At 39.6% G+C, this 20,214-nt stretch overlaps 1 protein-coding gene across 1 annotated transcript in view; it reads right to left on the bottom strand.

Moving 5' to 3' along the window:
- The window catches only part of LOC107147897 (glutamate receptor ionotropic, NMDA 3A), a 46,890-nt gene extending 30,877 nt beyond the window's left edge, over positions 1 to 16,013 (bottom strand). The window contains exon 1 of the mRNA XM_048783291.1: positions 15,843 to 16,013. Coding sequence (XP_048639248.1) covers positions 15,843 to 15,911 — 69 coding nt within the window. The 5' untranslated portion in view covers positions 15,912 to 16,013. The remainder of the gene's footprint in view (positions 1 to 15,842) is intronic.
- Between the last annotated feature and the right edge of the window lie 4,201 nt (positions 16,014 to 20,214).

Here is a 20,214-nt window from a genome sequence, read left to right as displayed (position 1 = left end):
TGTCATTTTAACATTCCTTAGATATCAGTTACAGTCTGCTGCATATGACTTTTAAGTGCTTTACCAGCATCAATTTTAGCTCCTCCATTCAGAACTCTTTCAGGACTGATCACAGACTTCCCATTGCAGGATTGAGGACCACAGAATGACCATCACTGACCCATCAGACACTTACAGATTTCTTTCTTTCTTTGCCCTGAGGAATTCCCTGATGGTCTTTTTTGAGAAAGGAACCACTGATATGGACACTCTTCCTAAGCTCTATTCCTGTGTGTGAGTCCCCAATTTGGAGGCAGCAATGGGGTGGCAGAGAGAGTTCAGGAGTTAAATGGTATAGCTCCAGTCTCACTTCTGCCTCTTATTAGCTGTGAGGCCAGAGTAGCCATCATTATGCCAGCCCCAGTGTCCTCATTTGTAAAATGGTGATAATAACTATACCTGCTTTGTCTACTGCACAAGATTATTGTGAGAGGCAGACAGATAAGGTAATGTATATAGGTGTTTTATAGGCGTAGAAACTTGTCATAAGTATTAACTAATTTAATAAATGAACAGGCAATACTGGCAAGATTGGTGCCACTTCAATGACTCCGATGTGCAGGAAGAATCATTTATTCCCATGGTGTTGAGAGCCACAGCCTAAGGGGCCTCAGCAAACTTCCAGCTGCCAGCAAACTTCCAGCTGCCAGCTGATGATTGGCTCACAGCAGCCCCAGCAAACTTCTAGCTGCCAACTGATTGGCTCCTCTGCGGTGATGCTCATTGGGCTGTTTCCCTGCCCTTTCAGACCAGGGAGCTGCTCATTGGGGGACTTTTTTGGCTCCGCCCATGCGACCCAGCCAATCGGCCTCAAGAGCAGGAGGAGGTGGGGAGGTTGAGAGGACTGTGGGAAACCGGTGGTGGCAGTTGGGCTCTGAGGGTTTTTCCTGAGGAGCTGTGTGGTGTGGTGTGTGTGTTCTAAAAATAAAGTTCGTTTCTTTTGACAAGTGGCTCCTGAATTGTGCCCAGCCAGACTGCAGCACCATGGAGTAGAGCATGTAACATTATGTGGGAGCTGGAGATTTAGTTCACATGAAGTTGAGTTCCCCATTGTTCTGCATTTCATAAACTTTACGATTCTGCATTATTATGCCACCCAATGCCGTGGTTTAAGTTTCCTCTAGGCATTATTCTTAGGCATTTCCATTTCCATGGAAAACACTATTTGTTACTCTTTCTGTTTATCACTGTGGAGTGATGTGAATCGCAGGGCATTCACTGTGGTAAGTAATTTAAAAGGGTAGGCCGATGATTTGGAAGAAACCAGAAGCCTGATGGCAATTCGATTTCAGCAAGTTTTCATTTCTTTGCCTCAAGGGTTTTCAGATTAAGAACTATGAAATAGTCACATGCAAAAATAACTGATATCGGAAAATACAACTGACAGAAATGGAAATGATGAGACCTGAGGCTCGTGTCCAGCTTCCTCTTCCATGTCCGACAGGAGAATGAGTTTCTGAGTCACACGTTCATTCTAGAAGCTTTACAGGAGATCTGGAGCCTCAGCTGGAAGCTCTCCCCTCCTTACGGTAGTTCCTGTCACCATATTTAACATCTCATGGTACTGACATCGGCCACAACCACGAGTGTAAACTGTTTCCAAACATGAGGTTTCCCGTCTTCAAGGCAGGAATGCTATCATGTTCACAGTGTTACTGTAGGTGTATGTGAGATAGTATCTAAGAAAAAAGATTTATTTATTTAAGATGCCTCTTAAAATAGTGCTAGCACACTCTAGGTACTCAATGTTTTGTATCCTGTCTCCTTTTCTCTTTTCTACTTCTTTTTTTCTTCTTTTCTCTCTTCCTCTTTTTTTCTTCATTTGCTTTCTCAACAAATATTTATTGAGCATCTCCTAGGTGAGAGGGATACAACAGTCGCCTTTGCTGTCTCTGTTTTATGGAACTTAGAGTTTCAGAAAGAAGACACTAACCAAATGATCATATTTGTAGACATCAAGATGCACTACCTGTGTTGAGTGCTACAGATGACAGGGATGTGGTGCTAGGAGAACTTGCACAGCAGGAAACCTTTATTGGCGAAATGATGATCAAGCTAAAATCTCAAGGAGTAGACAAAGTCAACCAGGTTTTCTGGGAAGGGATGAGTATTCCAGACAGAAGAAACTCCATATGCAAAGGCACTGGGGCAGGAAGAGCGAAACAGGGACTTCAAGGTGGCCAGTGTGGGCAGGAAGGTCAAGGGAGTGGATGGTTAGACATTCTCCTGAACTGCAGAAAGGACAGAATGAATTATTTCTTATAGGACATCATTTAGGCAACCATGTAAAGCACTGAGGGTATTCAGAGATGATCCCTGCTCAGAAAGCTGACTGACTCCTGAGTGAATTAAAGCATAAGAGAATTACAACACAAGATAAAAAATGAAAGATGTCCTCCAAGAGGACAAGAGGTCAGGGCAAAGAGCTTCAAGAACTCAAAGAATTTAGAAATTACTTTTGTGGGGGAATACTTGGAGGAAGCGTTTGTTTTTTTTTAAAGTTTTTATTTTCAGTAAGTGTTTGATCCAGATGGAGACGAGGTGGACTAGTACTACAATTGCAGAAGTGAAAAAATGGATGTGGGCCAAGTGTTTTAATGAGCCGAGTATCAGGTGTGCTGGAACAAACCAGATTGTGGAGGGTGTTGACTATTTGGCTAAGACATCTGTTTTCTATTTGGCAGGGAAACCACAGGTTCTAAACAGAATAATATTCTAGAAAATCCACCTGGCACTGTGAAGGGTGGATGGAGCAGGGTGAGGGACTGGCAGCTGTGAGAACAGAGGAGCAAAATGACAACCAGGCGTGTGTCTGGAAACCTAGGGCCTCTGCGAGGGGGTGGAGGCCCTGGAGGGGACAGGCTGTTCTCTAACATTATGTGGGAGCTCTGAAGCCTCAAATCTAGGAACATGCTCCTTCTGCAACCTGTAAGGCAGTCCTTTTTTACATCCTCCTAGTTCTCAGGGGATTGCCGGGAATCTTTGGCATTCTATGGTGCTGTAGTTTGGGTCTTGAATGTCTCCCAAATGCCCAAGTGTTAAGGGCTTGGTCCCCAGCTCAGAGCTATTGCGAGGAGGTGGAACTTTTAGAAGACTTAGTGGGAGGTCTTCAGAACATTGAAGGTGTGCTCTTGAAGGGGACGGTGGCACCAGAACTCCTTCCTCTCCTTTGCATCTCTGCTGCGGTGTAGAGTAGTTTGGCCTCTCCCACGTGTGCTCCCTGCCATGATGGGCTGGCTGCCTTGCCACGAGCACAGCAGCAGGAACCACTGACCATGGTCTGAAGCCTCCAAAACTGCGAGCTAAAATAAATTGTTTCCTCTTAATAAGTTGATTATCTTAGGTATTTTCTTACAGTAACAGAAAGCTGACCAATACACTTGGCCTGCAGCTGCCTAAATCCATTCTCTGCTTTTGTCATCACACAGCATTCTCCCTGTGTGTCTCTATTTTTGCTCGGTAGTTGTTTTCTTATCAGAACACCAGTCAGAGTGGATTTTACAGTAGGCCCCACCCTACTGTAAAATATGTGAATCTCAACTAATCACATCTGCAATGACTCTACATCCAAAACCAGGCCATTAGGTGCTGGGGGTTAGGATCTTAGGATCTCAGCATATGTTTTGTAGGAACATAATGCAATCCATAGCAGTAGTCTTGGATTTTTATAAGCTAGGATAGGGAGAGGAGGCAAACATGAGTCTCCAAAGGGAAGTCCCCTCTACTGTAAGGGCTCCAGGCTCCTCCAGGATGCTGCCTTTTCATCCAGCACCTGCTGAAATTCCAGCAACTCCTACCATCACTGCATGGGGAGGAAGTCTCCATAGAAGCCTTGGAGAAAAAGTTGGGGCAATTTCTCACATTCTTGTATTTGGTTAATGCCGTTTGTGAGAAACAAAAAAAGAAGGCTTTTGTGATATTCTGCAACATCTCTCTTCAGTGCCACTAGATGGCAGTCTTCACCCATTTCCTTGCCTTCTCTGTTTATTTCAAGCAGGACTCTTCAGAGCCTGGAGGCAACTACTTTGCACAGGGAATGGAGATCAGGGAAGAATTCCTTTTCATGAGACCCCCCACAGTGTTTGGAAGTCTGAAAAAATGGAAGGAAGACTCTCTCACAATAGTTCTAATCAGTTTGAGAACTGTTATACCTTCTAGTTGCATAGTAAATATTCTGGTTTTGTAAATATTCATGAGTTCATTGGATTTAACTAGGAGAGAAGCAAGAACTACTCACAGTATGTGGTCTTGGATGTAATTTATGCCCAAGCATCTCTTGTATGTAAAAGAGGAGACCCTTATTCCATGAGATCTGTTTACTTGCTCATTAGCAAAGGTAAAGGAGATACTGACTGGATTAATCTTTCCTAGTATGTGAATTCAAACTTCTGTCATTTATAATAATCAGAGAGCAACAGAGAAGTAGCCCTAATTTTGTAATATGGGGTGAGGGGAAGAAAGACTGGATAACTGTAGGTTTCTGGCCTTCCCACTTAGCAACACAACTATGGAATACACTGACAACACTTAGAGACAATAGCTACTTTCGTTTCTTTAAAGATCAGCTTAATGTGCTGCCTAATAGTTTGTATAAACACGTTTTCGCACTCAAACCTAGATGCTGCATTGGAAGAAAGAAAAAAAAAAAGTACTATAAATCTAGTCAACCTAGCACTTTGCAAAGTAGAAAATTCCAGAATCATGCATTTCTCAACTACTCATCAAAAAAGTCTTTGGTTCTGTAACATATATAAGAAATAAGCAAAAATTTATGTTCAAATGATAAGATGCTTGTAATGAAGAGGTGCTCCTACATTTTTGGAGATAGGTCCAAGAGGAAAATTTGAAGGTGCAGCAACCATAATATCTCATGGATTGTTATTATTCACCAAATATGTTTTTCTTCTTTGTCTATTGTTCTATATTCAGGAAAGGAGGGAAGAACATTTATTATGCCAGGTGTTTTTCATAAACTATTTCATTAAATCAACTGCACACTTGTGAGCAGACCCTATTATCTCTGGTTTCTAGGAGAAGGTCTGAAATGTGGGAAGTCGCATGGCTTGCAGAGACACAGTGGAGCGCTGGATTTGACCTTGCTATGTCTGCTTCCTGAGCTGAAGTTCTTTGTAATTCCAGGTTGCCTTCCACATGAAGACTAGAAAAGATGCCCCAGCCCTTGAGAAGGTTGTAGGGAGGTTAAAAGCCTATAATTCACTTGTGGGTCTAGCTGTGGCTGTATAACAAGTGGGCCAAGGGTGGTGACCACCTTTGATTTTAGAATCCCTGAGGCTCTCATGATCTGGTGCGGTGTCTTTGGAGGGCAGGGTTAAATTGTGTTTCTTATCATTTCATGTCTCGTTCTTTGGCTTGCTCATACTTTGCCTGGAGGGTTCTTCTCCCTACTGGGGGTTGCCTCCTCCAGGAAGCCCACTGTTTCCTTCTTGCTTTTCCATGAGTGAATCGTGACCTTGTTTGTGTCACTGGTCTACTTTGTATCTTGTGTCTTCCCCTGTTGCTGCCCCTGTGGTGGTGTGGAATAGGGTCTGCTCATGAGTCTGTCTCTGCCTGCCTGTGACTCTGTATGAACCTCTGCATTGTCTGCACCTGGCACTGGACCGGGTACACAGGAGTTCAACACGTGTTTGCTGGTGGATGGATGGATGAACAAATGAATGCATGAGTTTGTTCTGTTGGCAGAGTAGAGGAAGGTGAGGCCTTCCCGAGACTGCTTTCCTTTATTCATCCCAATTCTAGTCTACATCATAAAAGGATACACGTACAACTTTGTGCTCCTTTGGGTTTCCAGAAAGTACTATCTGGACAGGTTCCAGCTGACCTTATGCTTGGCTTAAATATTAAACTTAATTACTTAGGCTATTCCAAGGGAAGCACTCAGCTGTCAAGGTGGCTCCCGACATACACGGGTTTTCAATTTAAAGCAATCTACAGTCATTAACTCTCCTTGCCTCACTATAACTTTCATCAGGTTGAATAGCAGACAGTGACATTTTAAATTGAATAGGGAAGGGGTAGAGATGAGAGGGGCAGCAGGGTGTTGAGATGTGACCTAGTTGTCAAGAGCAGAAGAGACTGTTAAAATTCGCCCCTCTCCCAATGCCCTAATCATTCCCTTTGGGTTTTAAATATGAATTAAAGATAAACTAGATGGAAGACGGGCACTAAAGCTTCTTGATGGAACTTGTGTGATCCCCTTTGGCTTTCCATGTACAGTTAATTAACCCTCTCCCCTTATGTCTCCCTAAAAGATTAGCAGAGGGGAAATGGATATGCTATGAGAAAACTACAGTTTTTCTTGGCAAACAAGTATTGATACATCAGGTATGCATTTTGGGTGGTAAAATCTGGGGCAATGGTGAGGGGGTGGAGAGGCCAGATTGGAAGCCAGTCAGTCCACTGTCCCTGTCCTCCTTTACTGAGTCCCTATCTTTGGTTAGATAGGATAGGATTCCTTTAAAGAAACCTACTTGAGAATAACCACACATCCCTTTGCTGGCTGTGGCCTTTTAAATTAAGGCAAGGAAACAAGTTTAGAGACATTAAGTGATTTGCCACAGGTCATGCAACTGGATCATGGGAGAATTGAGACAAATTTGCTAACTACCATCCATTCAGCACCTACTAGGTGTCAGACGCTTAAGTACATTATCTGTATTCCCTTATTCCAAGCCAGAAACACAGAATATCATCTCCATTTTGCAAAGTAAGGAACACAGAGAGGCTAAGTAATTTGAGCTCATGACATTTTGATGTGGTTATTTTGATACCAAGGTTATTTTTACTTTTGCATCTATGCAGTGATCCTAGGTAACAAGCCATGTAGACTTCATCTTTTAAAATCGCCTCATAATAATTTTAACAGATATTGTCACTTCATCCCTGCTCGGCATCCCCTAGGGGGTAAAGTTCAAAGCTGGGGGTCCGGGAGGCTGAAGATAGGAAGGGGCGAGAATGGATGAAAGCTCAGGTTGGTCAGGAACAGGCTGAAATGAAGGATGAGATAAGTTCAGGAATGGGCCCAGTTTCCTGTGGTGCACTTTCCTTGATAAAAGAAACCGAAGTGTGGTGATTTGCTTTTATACAATTTCAAAATAAACTCCTTTTCCCCACCCCATGCAATTAAGGCCTCCAGTTCCTACAAAAGAACTTCATTCCCATGTTCAGCCTCTTGCTGGGCACCTTTTGTTTCCCTCAGTATTGAAACAACCCAAAGAGGCTCCTGGATTCAATCAGAAACCCTGTAACGATGCAATAACATAAACATTAACTTGAGGCTCAGACAGGTTAAGTAATTTCCCCAAGGACTTAGAGCTGCCTCCTCATGGTATTGGTAAAGCCAGGGTGGGTCTGACTCCCAAGACCAAGTCATTCCAGTGAACTTGGTTGTATTTCTCTCTTCTTTCTGAACAGGGCAAGGCAGTCTCTCTCTCTCTCTGCAGAATGGACCCGTGTCTGAAGGTGAAGGAGCTGCCCATTCTCAGATGGTCAGGCTGTGGACACTTCCCTGAAGCTGGCTCATTCCCCTTTCATTTGCCACAAGGGTTGCGCTGGATATTCTTTTGCCTTCCAGATCCATTCTCCATTTTTCTTCGTCCTTCTTCATACCCTGGGAAGTGACTTGATGGACCACATAGACAGGCTCCCTTGATCAAAGGTAGAGGTGGAAGATGGGAGGGTGGTGGAGGCTGAGGTAGGATATTTATTCCCTGGTTCTCTCCCACTGAGGTCACCACGGGAGGGCTGTGCACATTATCAAATGGCCATAGCTCTTAGAAAGCCCTTTCCTGTGTCTCCCAGGTTCTAGGAACCTATCTCTCCATTTTCCCTCTCCGGCATAGGGCATAGGTAGGGTAATGTCTTTCTTAACTTACCCACTCCGGGAGACTGCATTGTTTCTGTTGATTTTCTTAAATCACGGGTTTGCAAATAGTTTTTAAAAAACTCTCCTCTGTCTCTTGGAATATGCTCTCTGTTCCTTGCCAAGACCACTTTTTCTCCTTCCTTCTTAACTAGACCCATTTAGCTAAAAGATGCAATTATTCAACCCATTATTTAAGGGACATTTGCAAAAAGAGAACTCATTGTATGTCTTAATAATACCTTGAAGAAATTTAGGAGCTTGCTCAGCTGTGATTCTCTGTCTTCCTTGCCTGTTTGAGAATAACAGATTACATAAAACTTTTGCCTTGGAGCTCTTAAATTTTAGAAAAAAAAATTACATTTTTTTTTTTTTTGCTGAGTCAAAGAGAGATGAAGGGAATTTACAACCTGCCATACATTTTTTTCCCAGTAGAATTGATCGACAGTGAGCCCACTGTGGCAGTGTCACAGTTGTGCTGGAAGGACTATTGGGGAAGCATTGAGGTCAATTTAAAATTCCTCTCTGAAAATTGCCTAGGTTTGGTCTGCAGAATTGGACGTGCAATTTCCTGGGTGCCTCTGGGGAGCAGACAAAGCCCTGGAATTTTTTAAAAAATGAGTTTATCCTCCAGAGAAACTGCAGCTAGAGTGCTCTGGTGTTGGAAAGAGATGGGAGTGGTGGTGCATAGATCAAGGTCTGCACATGAGCCAAGTATTAATGTCTGCTGGAAATGGTGGAAAAGCATCTTTCACGTTTTAGTACTAGGTGATCATATAATATGTTTATTTGAACTAGGATTTTTTTTTTTTTTATTACAAGAAGGTGTTGAATTGCTCTGTGGCAACAGACGTGGCAGTACTTGGCAAAATGGAGTGTGAGGTCAGAAATAAATGAAGACATATCTTCATTTATTTAGAGCACCTGTTGGGAGAGGTACTGTCCAGAGCATCCCTTCTTCTGCTGCACTGTGCTCGGTACCCCTTCTCCTGGACAGAGGCAGAAGAGTGGATGGGCGGGGGAGGGAGGAGGGCCATGTTTGTTAAACTGTGATCTTATTTTCATCTCACAAGAGCCACTAAGAGATGAAGAATTTGAAACAGAGCTGGATAAGTTGATTTTCCTAAGGTAAGCTGGTGCTAGGGGTAGGCTTCAAACATGACTTGTCCGATTTTGAAGTCAATTTCTTTGCACTAACCCAGCGTAGTAGTGCATGCCATTTGAGACAAAAAGAAGGCAGGCAAAGTACTAATAGGCATGCTTTCTTCTTGTGACCTTTTCCAGGAGAAAGCAGAAAAAACAAACAACAAACAAACAAAAATAGCAGGTGGAGACTCCATGTATTGGTGTGTTGAGCAAAGGAAAATCCAGCAGGCAGAGGCCCTTCATAGAGGAGACTCAGCTGAGCCACTGAGCTGAAGACTGGTTTCATTTAATTGCATCCTATCTTTAGGTCCAGAGAGAATAAGTCTGAGGTTGTGTCTTAGGTCATTCAAGACAAATACGCCAGGCAGTGCACAAGAATATGTGTTACTGCTTAAATGCACACAGGTGAGCATGTGAACATCATTATGAAACTATCATTGCATAGAACAGGATATTCCATAATGCAGACCGCCATATCTGGAAAAGAATACTTCCATGTGTTTTAATTACATTCTCTGAATCTGGGGCTCCTCTCCCATCTCTACATTACACATTGATATTACCAAGCCCTCTTTTACTTGGGTCTCTGAAGTTCTAATTATATGCTCCATTCTTCTCATTGCTACTACTTTCTCCTTTCCAAATTCAGCTGACCTGGGAAGTGGACCCAGGATGTCTTAACAATCAGAATTTGATCTGAAAATGGCCTCTAATCGAGTGCTTCCAGCTGACTACATCAAGAATTCTCCAACTGCTTTCCTTAAAATAAAATAGTGGTTGAAAAAGTGTAAGTGTATTTTGTATGCAACATCTAAACCAGCATCTAAACAAGTGATGGTTTTGATGTTTATTTGTTTCTTTCCTAAAATCTGTCTCTTTTTGGTACACTCTTAATTTGTTTTTGTTTGAAAATGCTGATAAATTTGTATTGCCCTGGACATTTATAGTGAAACTTCATAATCCTTGACATAAGTAACTTCATGGTTATCATATTTGACTGTATGTTCAATATTTTAAAAGCCTTAGTTGATTTAATTTTTACCATAATCCTATTAAGTAGGTATTACATTTCCCCACCACTTTTTTAGATGCTGAGGCTCATAATGGTAAATTAACATGACTTGTAACAGATAACTTGTAGATCTGGGATTCAAATGTAGAACTGTCTCCAAAGATAATACTTTTAACCACTATACTATAATCTAAACTACTAAATATTTGTATTTGAGGTTGATATTGATATTAAGGGAAGCCAGAATCACTATGGGAGGACCCTTGCAGATGATTAAATTCATATTCCTGTACAGATATCTGGAGGTGTGGAATGAGAAAGGAAGCAACTTCCCCAAATCTAGAGTTATTTATTGGGGATTTTTCTTTTCTTTCTTTCTTTTCCTTTCTTTCTTTCTTTTTTTTTTTTTTTAATGTAGGCACTCACAGCTATAAACTTTTCTCTTAGAACTGCTTTTGCTGTGTCTCAGAGATTTTGGTATGTTGTATTTTTAATATCATTTAATTTAGGAATTTTAAAATTTCTCCTTTATTTTTTTTTTTAATTTTTTTAATTTTTTTAAATTTTTTATTGTTTGTTGTTCAAAACATTACATAGTTCTTGATATATCATATTTCACACTTTGATTCAAGTGGGTTATGAGCTCCCATTTTTACCCCATATAAATTTCTCCTTTAAATTCTTCAGTGGCTTACTCATCATTCAAAAGTATTGTTTAATCACTATGTGTTTGTATAGTTTCTCTTGCTATTGGTTTATGATTTATTTCCATTCCAATCTGATGAAATGCAAGGAATTAGTTCAGCATTTTGGTATTTACTATGATTTGCTTTGTGGCCGAAAATACGATCTTTTGGAGGAAGTTCTATGAGTAGCTGAAAAGAAAGCATATTCAGCTATTGTTGTATAAAATATTCTGTAGATATCTGTTAAGCACACTTGACTTATAGTGTGAATTAACTCTGTAGTATTTTTGTTGATTTTATGTCTGGATGACCTATCAGTGAGAGAAGTGTATTGGAATCACCTAGTATAATTTTATTAGGGCCTATTTGAGCTTTTAAGTTGAGTAGTGTTTGTGTTACGTAGTTAGGTGCACTGAGATTTGGGGCATAAATATTTAATATTGTTGTTTCTTCTTGTTGGATTTTTCCCTTTACCAATATGTAGTGACCTTCTTTGTCTCTTCTAACTAATTTTGGCTTGGAGTCTGCTTTGTTGGATATGAGAGGAGCTACTCTGCTTGCTTTTGAATTCTGCTTGCATGGAATATCATTTTTCCATCTTTTCATTTTCAGCCTGTGGATGTTTTTACATATGAGGTGTTTCTTTCAGGCAGAATTTTATATATTTCTTTCTTATATATTTGGGGTCTTTTTAAAAAAAATCTAATTTGCCTCTTTTAACTGGAGAACTGGAACCATTTATATTCAGTGTTATTATAGAGAGGCATATATTACTTCCTGTCATTTTGATTTATTTCTAATGTTTGCTTCAATACTGATTCTCATTTGCTTGTCTACTCTTCTAATGAGATTTATTCTTTCCAGAGCTCTCTTAGTTGTTTTATCCTCTTCTCTGTATAGGATCCCTTTAAATATCTTCTGCAATGCTGGATTAGTAGTCATGAATTCCTTTAGTTTATGCTTATCCTGAAAGGTTTTTATTTCTTCTTCAATGTGGAAGTAAGTATAGCTTCTCTGTATATAGCAATATCGATTGGCAGCTATTTTCTTTCAAGGCTCAAAATGTGTCATTTCAAGCACTCCTGGACTTTAGGGTTTCTGATGATTGGTTTTCCATTAAAGATGACCTGGTGTCTTTCTCTTATCTCTTAATATTTTTCTTTGATCTGGATTTTTTTTTTTGCATTTTAATATGTCATGGAGGGGTTCTTTTCTGGTCTTGTCTATTTGGGGTTCTAAATGTCTCTAGCATATGGGTGTACTTCCTGTTCCCAAGGTTTGAAACATTTTCTGCTATTATTTCACTGATAGGTTATCCATACCATTAGCTTATGTCTCCGCTCCTTCTTTGATGCTATGAGACTTAAGTTTGGTGTCTTAATGTCCAAGAGTTCTTTTCTATTCTGATCATAGTATCTTATTTTTTCTTTAACTACTATCTGAATGTTCAAGTCCATCCACTTTGTTTTCAAGCTCTGAGATTCCGTCTTGTACTTGGTTTAATCTCTTTTGAGAGATTTTCAGCCAAGTTTTTTTTCCCCCTCACTACTAGGAACTGAATCCAGGGGTGATTTATCACTGAGTAACATCATCAACCCTTTCTATTTTTTATTTTGAGATAGGGTCTCACTAAGTTGCTGAGGCTGCCCTTGAACTTGTGATCTTCTTGCCTCAGCCTATCAAGTTAATTGGATTACAGGCAAGTGCCACTAAACCCAGCTTCAATAGAGTTTTTTTATTTGACTTTTTGTGCCTTTACCTTCTAAGATTTCTGTTTGTTTGTTTTTTTCCAGAATCTTGATCTCTTTATTAAAATGCTCTTTCATATCATATATTTTCCCTTAGTTCATTCCTTATATCTTTTTAAAATTTATTGATTATCTTAACAGCTAAATTTTTAAAATTTTTGCCCAGCATTTCATTCACTTGAATACCTATAGATAGAGTTGTTGAGGGATTATAAATTTTTGGAGCATCTTTTTGCCTTGCTTCCTCATATTTTCAGAGTGTCTATGTTTTTCTGCATCTGTTGTGATGAGTTTCTTTTCTTCTATTATGTGAGGTCTTTTAGAAAGTAGCTATCTCTTTAATATACGTCCTGCACTGGCATATCTTAGCATCAAAACATCCAGGTAGCATAATCGAAATATTAAGTTCAATCATCAGCTCTGCTTTGAGAGGAGAGAATAACTGCCAGTAACAGTGATAACTAATTAATGAAACATAATTAATTAAAATGCACAAGATTAGAAAGAACTATAAAAAATAAATAATGAGGGAATACACAACAAAATACTTTATGTAAAACAGCTAATGCAACAACCATCATAAAAAGATTCAGTTTTCTTTTTGCCAAGGCATTTCAAATAGCAACCCTTTTTTCCTGGGCTTCAATTTTAGGATCCCCTGGCTTTGAAGAGGTTTGTGGGACACAATTATTGTATTGTTTGTCTTTTTTCAGCTCTGACCCCAAACAGGCAAACTTACTGGGGGAATCGGTAAGCTGAGCTCTGCCCCTCCTTGCCTGCAAGTCTTGGGGGAGCTTTATTTGTTTCAGAGCAGAATTCATCCTCAGCATCACTGTGCTTTTTAGATCTGGGGTGGGAGTGTTATTCTGGTGGGAGCTGCCGTCCATCTGTCTGGCCCAGATAGCTTGTTGACTGATCTAGATTACACCACACCTCTCCTTCTGAAAGCCTCAATCCATGTGCCATGGGAAGTATGTGGGAAGTGCTCAGGTCATGTCTGAAAATCCTTGAGACAGTTTGGGTATGGGGGAGGTGACAGGGCCTGCAAAAGAATTCTGTGGGTAGCAGCTTTCCACCTGACCCAGAGCCAACCGGCTTCCACTCGAAGTCAACCTTGCTCCTTATCACAGTTTGAACCACCAATTTCAAAGGAAAACGCCCTTCACTTTGCTCTGTAGACCTGCAGACTAGCAGCTGCAGCTCCTGTTGCTGCCCAGAGCTCCCCAAAAGTCCATGTGATAATCTCACTCTTGTGCCCAGATTGACTCATGACAAATCCAGTAAGAAATAAAGCATGGAAAGTTTAAACAATGAGGCTTTTTAAGCTAGCACTGCTTTCTCACTTTTACTAAATCTGCTTGGAAGTACATGGTTTCTCTCCCATGCTGGGACATATCATTCCTGCTTTACGTTCTTACCTTCCAGACCCCTGACTTCTTTTCGGCTATGTTGTTCGGTTTATCTAATTTATCTATTCAATAATTACTTATTGAGTGCCTGCTATGTAGGACGCACTGACAATATAATAGTAAGTGAAGTTTTTTTTCCCCCCAGAACTCTTATCATCTAATGAAAAAGAGATATACTAAAAACAATTATTGGATTAAATATATGCTTAAAATAGTGAAATTTATAAATTATGTCCAAGTACTATGAAATAATTAGTGAGATATATGAAATCATGAAGAGACATATGATTCAGATTGGTCAGCATCTATCAGGGTCTAAAAAAATGAGATTTTAGCTGGGAGTTTGTACATGAAGACGTTAGCTGATCAAATATCAGGGGTAAGAGCATTTGAGGGGGAGGAGGTAACAGCAGGTTCAGGGATCCCAAGGCAGGGAAGCTACTAGTGTATTTTCATGTAAAAATGATCATTGCAAAGGAAAAAAAAATATCCATTGTAGTGCAGTGTGAATGAGCCAGGAAGAAAGTGTCAGGAAATGGGGCTGAGAATTGGGCAGGCAGGTACCAGGGGGCATTGTAGGCCACGCCAGAACTTCAGATTTGTCCTCATGAACATGGGAGGCCATTGCAGGCTTCTAGCAGAAAAGCCATCTGCCATGTGGAAAGCAAATTGGAGGGAGGCAGGAGTGAAAACAAAGAAACCAGTCAGGAGGGCTTTTGGAGTGGTCCAGGTGAGGGATGACAGCTCCGACTAGAGTGACGATGGTGGAGATGACAATAAATGGCATGTTTGAGACATACTTTACAGAAGGAAATAATATGGCTTGTTGATGGATGCAGAAAGTGAGTCATGAAAGGCATTAACAATCCCTGCCAGTCTTTAGGATGAATAACTTAATGCAAAGTTACCACTACCAAAATGTGAAATGCAGGAGGAAAAGCAGGTTTGGGAGGGAGGATGGAGGATCCAGGTTTTGAGGAGTGAAATTTGGGATGTCTGTAGGATATACAAATAGAGACATAAAAATAGGAGGGTGAGTATATGTTCTGAAGTTCAAAAGAAGAGTCTGTGTTCAAGCAGAAATTTGAGAGTTCCTGCACACAGAGACTACTTAGAACCATTATTATAGTCTTCAGTTTTTTGTTTTTTTTAAACATAGGGCCAACCTTGTACTTGTTTATTTGACTTCTCTTTTTTTTTTAAATATTTGGGCCTGTTACTTTTGTTACACCTTTCAATATTCTATTTCGGTCATCCCAATTCCACCTTATTTTGTAGGTTTCTAATTACACTGTAATGACAGAGTATTTCAATAGAAAGAATCAGATTTTGACTTTTTGTGTGCCTTGGGCAAATCACTTAGTTCTCTGTGTATTAATTTACCAATAGTAAAGAAGGGAATTGGTTGTGTTTAGTTTTAAAAATCAATGATTCTGTAATACAAGAATATTGGCTAAGTTATGTCTAGATTTTAAATCCATAAGGGATGACTAGATAATTATCATTTGGAAGTTAACAAAGGCTTAGATTAGCTATTGCAGGATATTCTGAAGTTCACATAACAACCAGCAACTAATGGTTAAATTAAACACTATTGATGTAATTCCCAGAGTCTATTGCTGTAATTTAGAGCAGTATTTCTTCTGCACTTGTGAATACAGATTATAGGATAAACTAGAAAATTTGACATTTAGTCATCAAAATAGCATCACCTTGAAATCTAAGACAAGCATGTTTCACTGAAAATTCTTATAGGTATGGTCACTCTTTAAGCAAAGTTAGGAATAATCCAAATATCATGGAGAGTCCTAGTAAATTAAATAGCTTGAATTATTGACCACAAGGCATAGGTAACAGCGTTTCCTTATATTATTCAAATTAAAGCTAGGCGAAGTGTCAACATTATCAGCAGTTTTTCCATACCTCAGTGACAGCGAAAGTTCTCTTGCCACAGGGAACCATCTTGTACCACTTGTCGTGTAGCACGTCCATAAACCCATGTGACTTATATTGGCTGATTAGCTCAGATATATTGGAGGTCAGTGGAGAGTTGGGTGGAAGACCAATGCCATATCCTAGGAGAAAATAATCTCACATAAGTTTTTCACATTGTTCTTGAGAGGAATAACTGTATAGATATTGCTATCAGATCTGACAATAAAGGAATGGTGGGTTTGCATGATCTTTCCTCCAAAGGACCCTAAGACATTCTTAATTATGATTACTTTTAGAACAGCCAAATCTCTGAATAGATGAGTTTGAAAAGGATAGGGATGGGCTGTGCACAGTTTTCTAGAAGAACACTTCAAAATAGTCCTTAGATGCAATCTTTGAGGTCATTACCAAGGCTAGGATTCCCTATTCACCTCTCCAGAATCCAGCCTCTGGATTTTAAGTAACAAAATTGGATTCATCATAATCTTTGGTTTATGACATTATCTTATTATTGTTAACACATGACAATTTTTTACTTTTGTGATTCATTTTATTCTGTTTGTGGATAATATAATAAGATCATGTGGACATTTAATACAGTATGTAAAGTAAAATATCCAACAAGAAATTATAATGACTTCGATTATTAAAAAGTCTGGTAACACCAAGTGTTGGAGAAGACGTGGACCAGTCAGATCACTTATACACTGCTTATTGAAACACAAAGTGGTATGATCATTTTGAAGAACAGTTAGTTATTATTTTTTTGTGGTTGATCATTTATATACTTCAAGATCAGCAATTCTGCTCCTACGTATACTTTCAAAAACCTCTACAAGCATACCAGATGTGATCAAGAATGTTGTTAGAAGCACTATTTATAATAGCAAAAATTGAAACCAACACAAATGTCCAAATGTTCTTTGGCAAGAGAATAATTAAATAAATATTATAACAAACTGATTTGAATATTATACAATGTAAAATATTTGAACTAGAACTAGACACAATGATATGGATGCCTCAGCACTATGTTGTTAGGTGGAATGTGACAATCCCAAAAGATTACTTGGAATATGAATGCAAGATGTAGATGTAAAAACACTCAAAACAAGACAGTGTATTATTAGGAGTACATATGTATGTGATGAAGTTTTATTTATGTATTTATTAATTTATGGTACCTGGGATTGAACTTGGGGCACTTAACCACTGACCCACACCCCGCCCTATTTTGTATTTTATTTAGAGACAGGGTCTCACTGAGTTGTTTAGGGCCTTGCTAAGTTGTTGAGGCTGGTTTTGAACTAGCAATCCTCCTGCCTCAGCGTCCGGAGCTACTGGGATTACAGGCATGTGCCACCTTGTCTGGCTGAAGCCATATTTTTGAAAAAAAAATAAGAATATGATAAATTAAAGATCCAAGGTTGAAATTATATAAGGCACAGGAGCATAGGAGAAAGGGGGAAGGGATGAAGAGAGAGAGCACCAAGATGGATATGGTTTTATTAATCATCTTAGTCTCTATATTCTCATTCCATGTAGCTTTACTTCCTTTCCAAACTGTTCCTACACTGTTAATATCTTTGATGAGCCACGTGAAAGAGACTAATTAACTACATCTTTTTTTTTAGCTGTTAGATAGCATAGTCAAAAAAAAAGATTATTTTTGCCCTCAGGATAATTGAGGAAGATAAATTAAAAATGCAGTTAGATCCTTTTTCACAGATAAAGACTAAAAGCCTGTCAAGAATCCAAAGATACTTAATGGAAACAAATATTTGCTATAATTATTCTATCTTATAACTCAATGCCAAAAATATTAGCTTTTGTTCCTTTTTCAATGCAGGCATTCATTTTTAAGAACATGAGGCTTGAGATGTGTGTATAACCAATGAAAGAGTTGAAATAAATAATGCCAAACAATTTTTGAGTTTTAAAAAATTGCACATTTTTCCCCTGATAATTCCGTTTGTTCCTTAACAATAGGGAGTCAAGGAAATGATGACAATGTCAAAAACATGATTAGAATTTTCCATTCAAAGAGCTATTTTGGGTGCCTGTTTTGTGCCTATTAGTTTGGTTTGAAAGGAAAGACTGATGATAAAAGACTTTGGATGGGCAGCATTTTCTTCTGCTGATGTTATCATTAAATAACATTTTAAAAAATATAATGGGCAACTTTTTATAAGGAAGTTACCAGTTTTCTTTAGGAATCTCAGTTGCCCACACATGTATTCAGTACTTGTTTACATGTCAGTTACAACATTAGATACATAGGCAATAAGATTCAACAATTCACTGACACACATTCGTCCATTCATCAAATATCTTATTGAGTAAATAGTAAAATCCTAAGTGTTCAGGATTTAGTAGAGAGAAAAGCAGACATGGTCTCTGTTGTCACAGACTGTCTTTGGGGAGACATTAAACAGTGCATCACATAGTGATTATTTTATTTCAATTGAGACAGATGCCATTAAGGAGAAGAACTGGGGCAGGTAAGAACTATCTAATGGGAGTGGGTTGGTGGTCAGGATAATTAGTTTGGGTCGAATATGATGAATATTATTGTGTTTTCCCTTTAAAGCAATAGGTTTCAGCAATAACAATTTCTCATATTTACTGAGGGCTCACTATATCCCAAGTAAAATTCTTGGACAAACGTTTTGCATTCTCTACCCTATTTTGTGAATCATGTACTGGCCCAAGATTGTGTGCTAGATTGTGGCACTGTGTTCAGTTAAATCACTCTGGTATCTCAATAGTAAAAATTTGGACATTCTGAGCCTTCCTTTGTGCCAGACATTTCCCCAATGTATCCCTATGTGTACCCATGCCAGAGTACATACTACTTAGAGATTCAAAGATTGAATAAGTAACTGATAACATCATATAGCTAGTTTAGCTGGCAAAGTCAGTATTTGCAAAGAGATTTGTTTTATTCTAAAATCAGTGCTCTTTTTACCATGTCCATTTCAACAAGTCGAGTCAGGGAAATACTTGACCTATTTCTTCCCTTTCAGTACTTCCTGTCACTGTAGCCACATTGATGCACTACCCCCAAATAAGGTAATTCATTTAAAAACCACAACCCTCAAAACTGGTGGTTTGTTCTGAGCAAACACAAATATATATTGTTCACAGGTAGATTTTATTTATAAACTTTTCAGCAAGTGGTGTCAATGTAGTAAGTTTGCATATGATTATATATGCTAGAAATTCCCTAAGCAAGGACGCTTACTAATTAAAATGTTTCTCCTAAAAATACTCTTAAAGCTAATAATTCCAACCTGCATTGGAGTTATAATGGTAGAATAGTTTTCATTTGATAGGCATTTATTGCATACCTCAGGTTCAGAAGGAGAGATTGCTACCAAGTGAAAGAAAGAGAGAGGCATATTAGACTGATTCTCGATAGTGACATTTTTGACATAAGGCAAAAATACATAGGGAAGGGCTGGGGATGTGGTTCAAATGTGCTCACCTGGCATGCGTGAGGCACTGGGTTCGATCCCAGCACCACATAAAAATAAAATAAAGATATTGTGTTCACCTAAAAATAAAAAATAAATATTAAAAAAATACATAGGGAAGTTAAAAAAATTTGAAATTAATACAATAAATCTACATAATCTAAGAACAGAATCTTGGTACTACAAGAAAAATGTTAAAATACTCTTAAGAAAAAAGCAATATTGGGGAGAAGGAAGATGGCGGTGAGGGGAGTGCATTGCCCCCGTGTGCTGCTTCACTGTGTGGGAGTATGACAAGTCAGGACGGCTAAAGGATATCTTGTTAGGAATTTCCAGCAATAGTGGGGTGCTCCGGAACCTGGAGGAAGGATTTCCATCGCACGAGGATTGGCTACGGGGACTCAAACGCGAGAGGTTTGTCGCACGGAGGGTAACACTGCTTATTCAGCAAATCGCCCCTCGGCTAGAGTCTGCAGCGCGCGCTGGGAAACGAGGAGATAGCCACGCAGGGATACAGCGCTGCAGTTTCTGCCAGCCGTGCAAGCACCGTACTCAGGGCTGAATTCTGGGTTCGAGACGGGGGAAGGAAGCGGTCCATCTCGGTTCTCCACACCGGTCAGACCACAGAGGAGGCCAGCAGCCACCATGTTGGAAAGCTGATGTCACCATACCTGTTTTCGACTGACGGCAGCTCATTCAGCCATAGAACAGGTAATTTCAGGCTGCAATTCGCCTGCGGCTTGCAGACAGATTGCTAGGGTTCAGTGCCTGGGTGCTTCTTAGAACCTGATCTTATCGGAGCGAACACCGAGCGCGGGGCGGCCGAGTTCCGGCTCCCGGAACCGTCCCGGAACCGTCCCGGAACCGCCCTGGCCCAGGGCCGC

The sequence above is a fragment of the Marmota marmota genome, unplaced genomic scaffold (genome assembly GCF_001458135.2).
Source record: "Marmota marmota marmota unplaced genomic scaffold, marMar, whole genome shotgun sequence".
Classification (NCBI taxonomy): Eukaryota; Metazoa; Chordata; class Mammalia; order Rodentia; family Sciuridae; genus Marmota; species Marmota marmota.
This window is presented reverse-complemented; position numbering and strand designations above follow the sequence as displayed.